General features: G+C 42.2%; 1 protein-coding gene across 1 annotated transcript in view; it reads left to right on the forward strand.

The window, feature by feature from the left end:
• B4GALT2 (beta-1,4-galactosyltransferase 2) overlaps positions 1–10,931 on the forward strand; it is a 38,471-nt gene extending 27,540 nt beyond the window's left edge. The window contains exons 4-7 of the mRNA XM_053470088.1: positions 3,792–3,979; positions 5,717–5,839; positions 7,212–7,316; positions 10,710–10,931. Of these exons, the coding sequence (XP_053326063.1) occupies positions 3,792–3,979; positions 5,717–5,839; positions 7,212–7,316; positions 10,710–10,860 (567 nt within the window). The 3' untranslated portion in view covers positions 10,861–10,931. The remainder of the gene's footprint in view (positions 1–3,791; positions 3,980–5,716; positions 5,840–7,211; positions 7,317–10,709) is intronic.
• Positions 10,932–14,887: the final 3,956 nt, after the last annotated feature.

Here is a 14,887-nt window from a genome sequence, read left to right on the forward strand (position 1 = left end):
GGCCGCTTCCTGGCAGCTTGTCTACGCATGCATATATATTTTATATGTATACACTTTCCTTCAGTGTCTAAGTTTAAAGTAGCTATCTAGGATCTAGGGCAGGTGGTAGCCTCAGGGGTCAGTAAAGTGCAATGACACCATTCTCTATTATTTGGAAAATGCCCCTCCACAACCTACCTATTTAGGTATAAATATTCACTTGGAGGCTCTATTCACAAAGGTTCATGTAGCTTCAGGTTGACAGCAGACTCTTGTTGAATAAATCAACTGATTTGACTAGAATTGATCAACTTCACCGTTCAGTTAAGTCAATTCAGCAGAAGACTTGGGTCCAACTCAACAGCTGAACTTAATAGCAGCTTAACTTTTTGTGAATAGACAATTTGGTCGAGTCACTTTTGAGTTAGGTTTGTCGAGTAAAACCTTGTATAGAGATGGTAGCCTCAGGTCCACATTTTGGTGCCCTTCAGAGAAGTGCCTGGCCTGCCATATGTGATGCTCTCTTGTATTGGTGGAAATAATTTAAGCCTGGAATACAATCTCCCCTCCGAGGACTCGGATTCCCCGCTGCTTATCGGTATACGTGAGATTTTAATACTTCTCTTAACGTGTTGGTGCAACGTGAAACCTAGTGATGCCGCTCCGCGCGTTTCTTATCATTGTCTCTCCAAGCTCCGGCTCTGCATAATGCAGAAGGCCTCTTCCCTTCACAATCAAATCAGCCGTATTACTGTAATTGGCTTCTAACTGGCCAAACAGGGTTATTATGCTGATCAAAACATATTCTAACTTTAATTGCTTGACTCTCCTCCGCATGCTGATCGGCTTGATAATCCGTAATGCGGTGATCTACGGTATTCTGCAGCGTCGAGTCCTAAAATGGAACCTTTTTAATGCAAACCCTCCAGAAGCAATGTGTTAGTCACAGGCATATGTAATGTTTGGAGCCCTGCGCTCCAATGTATCCTGCATCTCCGTGTGTTTTTCGGTGTGGCTATGGGGTGTCTTGGAGAAGTGCAAGCTGGCACTCGGTACCGAATCCGTGGATGCCGCATTTCTTAGTTTTTAGTAAACTGCATTTTGCTACCCGGTCTGGTTCAAAAAAATGTTAATGCCTTTCCTTGACGCGGTCTAATAACTGCAGAGCCCTATTAAACCCCCCAAGTTGGAATGGACTTGCATAAAAAGACACATACAAAACAATAGTTTTAACAAAAGTAAAAATCGTTGCAGGCGTTCTTTAGAAAATGAGACTTCTGTCACGTTTAACTCCTCCCCCGACTGCCTCTACTGAAAACAGGAAGCATACGTAGGTATGCTTCTTCCATAAACGTAGTAGAACTCCCTTTCTAATCAATGGCAGTGGAATTAGCTTTTAGTTTACGTTTAACAGAATAGCTATTTAGCTCTTCCTTGTGACACGGGTAGGATACTGCCTACCTGTCCCTCTGCCACCTTTTATGTCTCAAGACTTTTTAGAGTCCCCATAAAATAGAGCCAGGACTTAAGACCCCCGCGCCTGTTTAACAGGCTTGCACGCCATCAGCGAGGTACGTGTCCCCTCGGTTCCATTCCGAACGTAGCGCCTGTGAAATCTAAGCAAATCTTTCGCCTTTTGTGCATTTTCTTAGTCTAGTATATTTCGCAGTCTAGACGCATTTAGTGTGTTTTTTATAAAATGTACTTTGCATTAGTTGTGTTTTGCAAAGAATGGATGCGAGGTTAATACACACAAAATACATTTTGTCACATCGCATCCATCATACCCTCGTTTGTACGACGTACGGAGCGCGAACGTTCTCGCTAATCGTTCCTTCCTCTGACGTTAGTCCGGTGGATACTTGTTGCCATGACGACATGCACAATTATATGTTACTTGATCAGATACGGTTCCTTTCTCTTTTACAGTAACGCTCTTACATAACGCTCTGCCGAGGAATGCAGTTCAGCATAACAAAGCTGTCCTTGCGCAGAGGTGATTCCTTCCCTCAGTCCAGGGAATAAAAGATTAAGAAACAGCGAGGTGTCTTTAACCAGAGCCGTCCCTGTATGCAATGAGATGGGGGGCAGGGAATAAAAGGCAGACATACTAAAATGGTGGAACCCCCCCATTGGGAGTAACGTAGGCTGTAACCTGGGGTTACCTTGTGGTTTATTCTGCGTTCTGTAGATATGTGAAAAGGTGAACGGCCTTATGTATGTACAAGAACAATCCCGGGGCAAAAGTGGAGCAGTTGCCATGGAGACCCCTGGTAAAAGCAAACTGCCAGCACCCCAGTGCTTTCTGGGAAATAAAGTGGTAAGCCCAAGAATCCGGACTTATTTAAAGTCCAAGAAAAGGGACATTATATACATTTAATATTGAAAAAAATATATGTAGCTGTAGCCTTCCACGAGAAGCTTCTTCAATAAAGAACCCGGCCCAGATTTGAGAATTAGGATCGGAGCAGATTGTCAGAAGCGAGGAAAATAAATAAATAAAACTTTGTTCCTCGCAGCAAATTTGAAACCATCTGTCTCTCCTGTTTATCCTGACAATTGCGTGTTTTGTTCTGAAGTGGCCTAAAACGTAAAGACACGGAGAAAAATATCAGTGCCCAGCAGCGTTTAAAATGCTGACCCATCGTGCGTCTGCTTACAGGGACATGCCGGCTCTCATCGATGGCCGCTACGGGCGCTGATCACTGCTACCTGTCCGGCTTCGTGTTATTTATTTCACAGCGTCGTAGGCTTGGAAACCTTAAAGTGCGGATTTTGTTCCTTCCAACTAAAAACTGCTTTTGTTAAAGGGACACTCCAGCCACTATATGCCCTTTAATGCATGTGATAGCTGCGCGGTCCCTTTAAATGTTCATGGCGTCCCCCTTACAAATGCACAAGGGGATTTTGCAGAATACCCCCATATGCATTTGCCCCTTTATACATCCTTTTTTCCATTCACAGTCTCAATTCAACACAACAAACTCATCGAGCGCTATATAGAATGGTATATAATATATAGTGCTGTGTGTTTTCAGGGGCGGAAGTTAAATAGCTTCAGCCTTCTCAGGATGAGTGCCTTCACGAGATTAAAATGTAAATTGCATTTGCTTTGTACCTATTTCTATTCATAATTAAAAAAAAAAAAAGGAAAAGCTAATTAAACCTTTCTAACGAGTCCACGTGCCTTCCACGGCAGCCCCGGCTCCTGAAAGCCGCACGTTATACCAGTTTTTTTGTGGCTGTATTTTTCTGTCTTGTTGTTTTTAATGCTTCCTTGTGTTAAAATGTATTCTCGTGTCATATGTGTGTGTGTCTGTGAGCTGTTATATGCGTCGTACTGTTCTAAAACCATATTACAAGATACCTGGCCGTGGGTACCTGCTTTATATCGGGGTCAGGCAAGGTGGACATCCTGGTCTGTTTTAGGGACCTGGGAAGGCTTACACTTGGTTTGAAGGACACGGCTTACTAAATAGGGAATCTTTGTAATGCTGAGGGAAAGCGTATAGTCCGTTGACCTTGTGCCTTTTGTTTAAGAAACATAGCTCGGATTGTTCTAGAACCCTTTATATATTAACCCTTATACCAATTGCAGAATGTTTTCCTTCTTTCTTCCTTTCTTTTCTCCTTTCTTCCTTTCTTTTCTCCTTTCCTTTCGATCATTCCCTTTCCTCACCACTCATTCTCCATAATTCGATTCCCCCCCCCTCTTTTTTTTCCCCCCTCTTTTTTTTTTAACGTGTTTGCCGTGTGTCCTCCCTCATACCTAAGCATCCTCCTAAAGTTTATTTTTGTGTTTCTATTCACAGTTTGGAGAGGACACCTTTAACCGAGCCAAGCTCTTAAACATCGGTTTTCTGGAGGCGCTGAAGGACGCAGACTATGATTGTTTTATCTTTAGTGATGTGGACCTCATCCCAATGGATGACAGAAACCTCTATCATTGTTATGAGCAACCACGCCACTTTGCCATCGCCATGGACAAGTTTGGATTTCGGTAATTCTATAAATGTTATAGTTTAACAGAGTCTTTTGGAATTATGTGATGCCTTGTAGCGAGTCGTTATGTTTACGGACGACTGTTGGCCGCTAAAAGGTATGACCAACATCTAAAGGCATAAACCAGTAGCAATGAACCTTGGATTACCCCTAAGGAGGGACATCTGTTCTCCTAAATTCCACTAGAATTTGGGCTTATTTAGAATGAAAAAGACCATTTTCAGATGCTTATTTTATCTTCTTTTTGCAAAAAATAAATAATGGAAAATGGTTTAGCTTTGGAAAATATTAACCCTTTCCAATGCATTACTTACATGAACAGTGATGACCTGAAGCTTCCATGTTGGTTGCCTTTTGAGCATCGACGTTACTGATTTAGGTCACCAGTTATTACTTGTACATAACCCCCCCCCCCCAAAACAAAAATGTTGATAGGATCTAAAGAAACAATATTTGATAATAAGTGCAGTGCCGCCAGGAGCTGTGTGCTTTGCTGAGGAAATTGCCCACGGTTAAACCAGTCCCTTTTTTTTGCGGAATTAGTTGTTGGAAATGCCGCATATTTCATATGAATTCCAAGCCTTGGTTGAACGTCGTGCGTTCATCAGCTACTTCACAGGTGCCTAACCCTCCTGGATGGAACAGCGTGGATTCACGTGCCAAAGACGAGGATAATTAAAGTTTTTTTTCTGCTTATAATTTCATAGTGCAGGTGTTTTCTCCCAATGCCCTAATACTCCGAGGTCCTTTGGGTCCACCGCTGCCTTTAGTTCCAAATGATAGACCTTCAGTGATCTGGAATGAACAAAATTAGCTGAAGCGTACGACAGCTGCATTAAGAAACAATAACAGCCGCTAATCGGATATAATTGCCCTTCCGATGAGTTTAGTTGTGGCTGGATCTGGAAAGAACGATCATTGCGCATCGAACTGCGTTGATGACATTGCCTGAAGGAGACGTTGACTGGCGTATGCATTCATATAAATTGAGTGTCACGTCTGCCCCAGCATACGACAAGCACCCCCCCTATTCATAGCCAAGGGAGGCTGCTTTCCATAGTCATTCATGTACAATAAAAGAATGCACATATAATATTTATATTCACTATGGTGTGAGTATTGGATACAACATTTGGCTCGAGCTATGATCCACAAGTCCCTCCATGCGCGGCCAGGCTCTGTCTTCCACCGACTGAGCATTATGATAATTTTGGAAGACGGCATTTTGAATGCCAGAGGTTACCTGCAAACTTTCATTACACGGTCTTCGGGTAATACTGATGTTTTGCTAGAAATCTCTTAGAGATATCTAACTACGGCCTTGGAAGTGCCCTTGACTCGTACCGACGTATAATCAGAATGCACTTTTATTCTTCTTAAAAACATTTAAGAAAATAAGGAGGAGTGAACCTTTATAATCCTATCGAGGGTGATCATATCAAGGTTAGGGTACAGCGATCCGGATTTTTAACCCATTCAGGAGCAGGAGATTAACCCCATGTACGGGCTCACAATCCATTGGTTTTAATGGGTTTAAGGACAGCCCATTGTCCTTAAGGGGTTAAAATGATGTGTGCTGGTGATTCAGTATTCGATTTTTAAGCTTAATGATGGAATGGTTACCCCAGCTTGGGACCCCACTTTTACTTCTGCAGGATCAGAAGCAGAGCATGATCAGTATGGCGACCGCATGCAACGAGATTTGCAATTCTCATTATGTCCTTGACTTTGACAGGTTGCCATATGCCGGCTATTTTGGAGGGGTTTCTGGACTCAGCAAAGCTCAATTTCTAAAGATCAACGGCTTCCCCAATGAATACTGGGGCTGGGGAGGAGAAGACGATGATATTTATAACAGGTGAGCGCGCCAAACGACTTTGGGATATTGATGCGCTGAATGAAAGAGCTTTCAATCATTTACTGACAGCATTTCATTCATCGCGAATCCATGTAACATTTGCAAAGAAACGAATAGGAACCTTTTTCCTCCCCTCCTGGCCGAGACCAGGGTTTCTGACTGTCTGATCTCGATACTGTAACAGCATTGCAGCCGAAACGATTTGCCCCGTCTCCCACTCTCCCGGGGGGGTCCGGATCCCATTAGGGAAACGAGAATCCCCATAAAGACGCGGCTTTGTACGATCGATAAAAGAAGCAGTATTTATACATAGACCTCCCCCATTAAGTGTACCTATTGGTCATTTCAGCGGTATTCCAATAATATACAAAATGTTTGGGCGGCACATCCATAGAGAGACAAACAGCCAGGCCCTTAGCTGAAAGAGCATTATGGGAGATGTAGTCCTGCAGCAGCAGGTTGGACAGCCCAGTTCCATGGACTCCAGAAGAGATACTAAATTAGAACCCTACAGCATTTGTAAATCTGCCACTGATCATTTTGCAGCGCTTCCCCTCTCTCTCAGACGCCCCCAGTACTCCCGCCATGTGTCGGACTTACGCTGATGGCTTTTCCTGCTGTAATCCCCTGTCCTTCCCCTGCCAAATATATTCAGCCCCTGCCGGATATGACAGATGGTGCCGGTCACACAAGCTCCAAGCATTTCCACCAGTCCCTGCGAAAAAGAGCTCACCCCCCCCATCCTTCCTGCGCTCTTCGTACCTCTCACCAGCTTTACACGATTAAACATGGCACTTAATAACCGCTTCCCTTTAAATCTGGACCCTCGGTGGGTATCCGGCTGGCAGAAAGTGGCACCTTCCCTCCCCGTGTCATTTCCAAGGCAAACGGAACCTACAAAAAAAAGAAGCAAAGCAATAAAAAATCCGAACGCTGGTCTCATACGTCTCCGCGAGTACATATCTCCTGCTGTCATTGAACAACAATTCCCATGATCCGTTGCCAGAGACAGGGCTGTCAGGATCATAGAACTTTAGTTTAAATTCTCAGAATTTTAGCAAGTTTTCCTTTTCTACCCCAATATGCAAGACGGCCTCAGCTTACATCTGTTTACTGCCCGCTTACGCTTTTACTGCCCGCTGCAGAGAGAGAAGTGACAGATTTACAGACACTGTTGCCATAGTAGCGTCAAATCTAACATCTTTTGGTTTCTAAACTGTTGAAAAAAGAATGAAACGAGAGATAGCACTTTTTTTCGTAACATATTACTTGTTCATGTTTTTGTGTTGATGAGACAGCGTGTGAAATCAGGCGTTGCCTGCGCCGTTTATCTAAATGACCGGCACTTATACGTCCCTCTCGCTATCTCTAGAATAACTCTCAATGGCATGAAAGTCTCCCGACCTGATATCCGCATCGGCCGCTATCGTATGATCAAACATGAACGCGACAAGCACAACGAACCCAATCCTCAGAGGTAATACCCTTTTTTTTAACATTTTTTTTAAGGGTGGCTACGATGTTTCCGGGTTGATACAGAAATTCTCCTTTCCTGGATCCATAATCTTGATACAGTTCCTAGGACTGAAACATCGAGTAATTCTGTATCCACAAATAAACCTTCTTAACATTTCTTGTACCAGACTAGCAAAACTGCATGAACTGTTGAGGAGGGGCCCTTGGGACCCTGTTATGTTTTTACTGGCATTTTTAAACTGTAATGTAGCTCTTTTATAATTAATTTGGAGTACGAGATAAATCAATAGATAGATTGATAGATAGATCGATCGATCTGCCTACCTGGGGAGGAGAGCTCAGGATATCCAATGCTAGAAAAATCCCAGGTATTGTAATACACAAATAAGAATATATATATGTGTGTGTGTGTGTGTGTGTATATATATATATGTGTATGTGTATGTGTATGTGTATATATATATATATATATATACACACACACCCATATATATATATATTATATATATACAATATATATATATATATATATATATATATATATTGTATATGTATATATATAATATATATATATATATGGGTGTGTGTATATATGTATATATAGTTTGTGTGTGTATATAAATATATATATATATATATGTGTATATATAGTCTGTGTGTGTGTATATATATATATACATACGGTATATAAAGATTAATATAGAGATAAAAGGGCTTCCGTCATGGATATTTATTCTAAAGTATTACACAAGCCATGAAATTGCCGGTTTGCAGGGAATATATGTTTGCTGCAAGGTTTGGTTTAATCTCGTCGATGTGTTAATGCCTGTATCAGCATCTCGCACGCTCTCCCGGGGCTTGTTCCATACAGCGTGGACACTCTCTGCAAACCCGGGGACTGAGCACCTAATTAACGGAGGTGCGAGTGGCGTTCCTGCAGGGTATGCGATTCATATTGTGGTCAGTATTATCTGGTAATACGTACATCCACAACGCTGTAACGTTATGGGGTCGTTTCTCTCCTAAAAACCCCCATTTCAGGATTTCTAGCGCTAGCTTTTTATGATGCAGCCATAAAGGTATATTATCGATCGCAGCGGATTTCAAACACAAGGGTGTTTACAACCTGATTTAACTAGATTGGCGGCATGAAAAATAGTAGCGTGTCTATAAATCTCTGCATATTCGCTTGATCCTGTTAAAAGCACCCAAAATATCCCCTGGGAGCGAAGGCTCGATCATAAAGCTCGTTTGGCCATAAGGGCTCTCAGCACCCATCGTATGTCTTTAACGAGTGACACTTTAAAGGGGAAGTCCTATGGAAAAAAATATTTTTCTCCTTGAACATAAAACCCAGTGCTGTATACAATGAAATGATCTCATTTTGTCCATAAAAGAAATAACAAAATAAGCAATTTGCAGACCTGGAGGATGCTGGTGTTGGGGGGACCTCCATGCTCAAACACCACACTGAGATGGCAATGAAGTCTATTCCTTCGTAGACTTCAATTGGGTAATTAAGACTGATTCATTCTATTGTTTCCCACAGGCGGTATGATAAGGAGTCGGGGTGTTTAGTAGATCGAGGCTCAGATAACAGAACTAGAACTCATACAAATGGCTGATCTGCAGCTGTCTGAAAACATTATATTATCGAAAAACTGGAACTGTTTCAAAAAAGAAAACACTATTTTTGAAAACATGTTTTTAATCTATTACTAGTTATAAAACATGGTGGGAGCTCCCCGTTTAAGGTGTAACGAAGCTTGCTATTTTTAATCGAACTGTTAAGACAACCCGATTGCATTAAAGGAATCTGAGCATTTTAAGTTTCGCCGACAACCTACACTTCTGGCTCCCCCTGCTTAGCCGCTGGGCCGACAGCGAAGCCTCGTCGACGACTGATGCCAATGAAGGGGAAGGAGCCAGACATTCTTTTTAAGTTTCTCGTGGGAACTTTCAGGAGAGCTTCATGAAAGTGAAGGGAGACTTCAATTTATTTGTAAATAAAAAAAAAAAATACTAAAATAGTATTAAAAATATATATATTTAATCGTCCCTTTAAGTCGAGGCATTGAGATTTATCGAGGAGAAATGTGGAGCTTTTGAGTTTACTATATAGCATTATATATATTGTTAAATTGCAAATATGGGTTTAAACAGGAATCCAGATGTTGTTAATCCGATCTATTTCATGTGTTTTGTGGGTCACACGACTCTTAATAAGTTAGTATTTGGCTTTTGTGTGACTTGCTATGGACAGCACTGCCGTTCAGAACATGCATTCCATGGTTTTCCAGTCTTCATAGAAATAACTTGGGTGAAAAGATCACTATTTATATATATTTACACAAACAAGTCGCCGAGGGTTAAATCGCATCCAGTGAACGTATGACGAGGGTCTTAGGAGGGAGCAGAGAACTATGAAGCGTCGTCCTGCTTCCCCACCGGGCCGCCGTGATCCGGAGCACCGCTAAGGATGCCCGTTAGTTATGCTTCTGTTCGTTTCCGAGCTCGGCACAATCCGCCAGCTGTGGGAAAAAAATAAATACGGACCACGGGCATATTTATCCCAAGATGACCCCAGCTGTGCCCCAGTCGAGCTCTAAATATTGAATGTGTTAATGCATTTTAAGTTGCTGTCCGTATCGGAGTTTGGTGATAATGGACCTATAAGTGCTTTTATATTTTTAATATCCTACAGCGTGGAGTGGCGGAATTATTTTTAATCAGCATGCCCCTTTAACGGCGTCTGCGTTTGATTTTTTAATGAACCCTGAATGTGTGATGCCACCTTTACAGTGTAACGCTCGTTGCCTGTTACTACAGGCTTCGCGCTTCCCCTCCTGCTCTCGTTAATTAGGATGGCTTCCTAAAATAAAGGGAGGGAGGACGCGGTTCGTGCCTCTGCCTGCAGCGAGATTCTTCTTCATTTAGAAGACAAAAGCTGCGCGGGTAATTAACGCTCCGGCGCCATCTAGTGGGCAGCGCTATTATACACAGGCTTATGTGGAATTCCTTCTCCGAGAAGACAACTATTATTATTATTGTTTTATATGGCGCCATCAGACGCCGCAGCGCTGTACAAAAGGGTAGAACTGCAATAAACTACCCTTGGAGGAATAGGCCCTACTTATCCCCTCCCTGCCTGTTGAGCCATGAACCATTTGGAGAGGCATGGAGCCCACCCTACCTCTAAACCCACCAGGTACCCTTGGTCGAGACTGTTGCCCCCCAGACTTGCCCCGGGCTTAGTTGGTCTATGCCAGAATACTCCTCTGCCTACATGTATCCCGCATGCGCAGAATGCGTTACGGTGTGCGTGTGTTATTTATATGTTTCATTTTACATGTTATTTATAGGTTATTTACATGTTTTGTTTTACATGTTACAGGTTCACGAAAATCCAGAACACAAAGATGACCATGAAGAAAGATGGCATTAACTCTCTGCACTACCAGGTGGTACATTTCGCCAAATACCCCATGTACACAAACATCACAGTGGATATTGGGAAGCCCCCGCCTCGGCCAGCTCGAGGGTGATTTAATTTACTGACTGGCGCTCTGCTCTCTGGACATTGCCTGCTTCTGACGCCTTCTGCAGAGAGATCCATACATTTTTTTTTTTTTATCATCATTATTATTATTTTTGGGGTTTTTTTTTTTTTTTTTTACTGTTGTGACTTCACTTGGCATCCTCTTGGAGATTTCATAAAACGGACATTGGGAATATTTTCATTTTTTTTTTTTCCTATTTTATCCGGTGATTTGCCAAGTTTACCGGCCAAGGGGATAACTAACCCTGTTCTCCTGTACACCTGTCAAGCAGATCTGTTTGCCAATGTTTAGCATGCACAGAAAGGCTGACAAATCCAGGATATGCATATATATATATATATATATATATATATTTGCTTATATATATAAATACACGATGCTCCTGCGCATAACTACACTCCTTCTTTGAATGTACAGGCAGCCAAAAACAGCCACACGGTTAAACCTGCTCATCACGCTAATACCAGGAGCTGACAACCGATCCGAGTTTCGGTCAAAGCAGCCGAGACTCCCGTCTCCTCGTTTTTCAGATATCCTTCTTTACATGTATTACTAACATGCATCGATGAACATATGTAAGAAGGACCTGCTTGCGATAGATTTCAGGGACCCTGCATCAAAGTGATTTAAAATAACGGTTATCACCTTAAATTTCAGTCACATTGTGATTTTTGTAATTTTTTTGTGTGGGAATTCTGCTTTAGGAGAGACCTACACATTATTACCGCCATTGGCCCCCGAGGGTTGTATTTAAGAAGTGATTCTGGTCCTAAATTGTAAATTACCATAACAACCAATGGAATGTTTCCGCTGCAACGTAGACTATTCTGTTGGTTGCTATGGTGATAAGTTCACTTTTCAAACTAGATCACACTAGACTCACTTTTCCTATATAAACTCCAAGATACACACACTTTACTATACCTGCCGTCCAAATTTTCAAGGGGACCCCAAGGTCAACCTTACTGTTGATCCAGATGAAGGACAGAATAGCCCACATTGAAGCCGTTTGCAATGGTCCCTCAAAAAGGAGGAAAATGTCTTCTTGATTCCAAAATGGCGTCCACAGGTTATAATTATATCCCAGTTTATTCATCTTTGCTAAAAGGCCACCCAATCTCTGCCACGACTAAGAATGGGGTACAATGAGCATATGGGATTTGTAGTCCATATAGTCCACAGCAGCGCGAGCAAAAATCCAGGAAATCTAGAATAGGCCGCAAACCACAAAGATCAATTAATTGGACAAAAAACATCTATTTCAATAGTTTGTGGGCAGCCCTGTCTATATTTCAAAGTATTTTCTCGCCAGGCTGGGGAAACGGAATGTTTTAGACTTTTTTAATTATCTGATATAGAGAGTAATCAGGAGGATATGAGAACAGAAATACAATTGAAGTCTTATTTGGAACGTCAGTCAGAGCCATTTTTCCTAATATTTCTCCAATTTACAATAGCTCAGTGCAATTACTACAATTTCCAGCAGGCCATTAGCACAGCCAACGGAACCTCCATACGAAGACAAATTTTCATTGAGACGAATGGCTTTTCTTTTTTTCCCAAATTGCAGCAAATTGCATTTCCGTCTTGGAAAACGTCTAGTGGATTACATCAGCAGCCGGTAAGGATGGCGCGTACGCCGCTAATTCAACGGCGGATTCATTGCCACTAAACAGATTATGGCTCACCAAGAGAATTTAAGAATTTGACTCATGGATCATTTTTATTGTGTATTACGGGAAAGCGACGGGCAGAACGAACTCAAGAACATAACATGATTGCCACCGGTGGTGGATGTTGCTTCTCCAACAGACACCCAAACCAAGGTCGTAACGTACGTCGGACGCAGACACATCAATAAAGGGATGACGCCATTTACGTTCTAGATTTAACCATGGATACTTCCATCAACGTTCTACTGATGGCCCGATATGTATTAAAATTTCCTTAAATACCGATCTTTACTCATCGTGTTATCCCCCAAATCTTTATTTCTGAAGAGCTGGGTGGGACATTGGACGGAGAAATGCCTTTTGCATGATATTATAAAGCATCCATGATATCGTGTTGATAAGCAACTGCTGATTGTCCTTCCAAACAACCGGATGATAGGACTGGAGCAGGTCCGGGATAAGCATAGGGCATAAGGTAACTCCTAAAAGAGAGAACTTTTCATTAAAGGAGCAACTGAGAGTTACCCTCAGAAGCAAAAGAAGATGCTATGAAACTGTGCATGTTAAACAAAGCACAAAAGTAATCCATGCTGGCGCCCGACGCAGGGCGTTAGATAATTCCATCAGCACAAAGGTGATACAGGAGGATGAAACCTTGGCTGGGTTTTAGCCGACGCGTTATTTGCATGGCTGTTTCGAGAACGTTTTGCCTTATCTGGACTGGAAGAGGTCGTCTTTTGGGATCCGAGGGCTGCCAACACGGACCGGAGGAGCAACGGCAGAGCAGAAGCTTTGAGTCGTCAAATGTTCATGAATGAAGAGAGAAGAATGAGCGCTGGACTCCTATGCATCACGGGTCGGATGACTTAGGAGCGATGGGGGGAGGGGTAGGTGCCCATGATTGTTGGGTTTGGGGTGCAACGTGTTGCTGTGCAATGCTGTCCTAGATGGAGGATATAGGGTAGGGCTATTCAACCCTCCTTCGTGTTTGCATTTGGCTAAGCGTCATGTGAATTGTTGAAGAATGCCCGAAACGCTAGAGGTTTGATACACCTGCTATAGCGAGTGTGCCTGATAAAATCTTTTATTAGAGGGATAACACAGCAATTCTAGGAACAACTTTCCCTTAATGGTTTTGAGCCTTTTTTGATTCACAGATGTTTAAAAAAAACCTTTTTAATTGAACCTGGTTTGGCTCTTATTTAAAGCGATACTCTCATACTTTGCTTAAACCGTCACTCTATTTGAGGGATACACGGAAAGGAAAAATCTGGAGCCCCTCCACTGAAGCGTTCAAACGTCATCACGTTCCCAAGTGAATTAATGGGATTTTATATATTAATATCACCTGATTACATAGGCATGATTTTAAGGATTTGTATTTTTGCATTATTGAATAATTGTGAGTTTGGACACTTTTTTTTTTTTTTTAGCCAATTTATTACATTGTATACTATAGATAAATAACATATTAAGAGATCATAAATTCTGTGTTACGCCATACAGTCGGTATTATATCGGGAGGCATTTTTGCTGCTTCGGCACACCTATAGTACAGAATATATTTCTCTAAAAAAAAGTCAAGCGTTCGAAATATGAATTAATGAGTCTTGCTAGAGCGCTCCTGAACGCATCTTTCCTACATTTGTATTTAAGCTTCTTGGCAAAAACTTTACAAATACGATTAAAGCCACGTTATTAAACATGACTACTAAAAAAAGAAAATGTTGCGTGCCGACAAATGGATTCCAGATAAGAAATATGTATGTGTATGGGTGAAATGGTTCTTGGCGAAATCATTAGCAAATGTATACATAAAAGAGAAAAAAGATACATTGTGAATGTTTCTGTATCTATAATGCTATAATGGTTTATTATGGGTACTCATGGATTAGCATATCATGGGTGGTAGCGATCAGGCCCCTTGGTAAACCATTTCTCAATGGAGGTCAACGACCAACCGGCCCATCGTCCATGGCATGCCGTACAAGGCACTGTGCTAGGAGGATAGATGTGATTTTGCTCTCCATAAGAGGCCATCATAATATTTTTTAATCACAGGTGCACTTTAATCAAAGCCTCTGAAAAAACGTTAGAAGAAGGTGGCCCCCCCAAGTCTAGAATCACTACTGCAGATGACCGTCTGTGGGGGGGGAATGTGGCCAGCAGAGCCGTAAGTACAGCTTTTGGCGCTTGGGACAGGATCAGAGGTCACATATGCTTCTGGAAGGTGGTTCGGGGGGCATTACTGCCAAGTGGCTCAAGCACGCCCCCTCTCTTTGCAACAGCTGCTTCCCTTGCCACATAAAAGTAACATCCCTGGTGGCCGGACAAGCTTT

This window comes from Spea bombifrons, chromosome 6 (genome assembly GCF_027358695.1).
Source record: "Spea bombifrons isolate aSpeBom1 chromosome 6, aSpeBom1.2.pri, whole genome shotgun sequence".
Classification (NCBI taxonomy): domain Eukaryota; kingdom Metazoa; phylum Chordata; class Amphibia; order Anura; family Pelobatidae; genus Spea; species Spea bombifrons.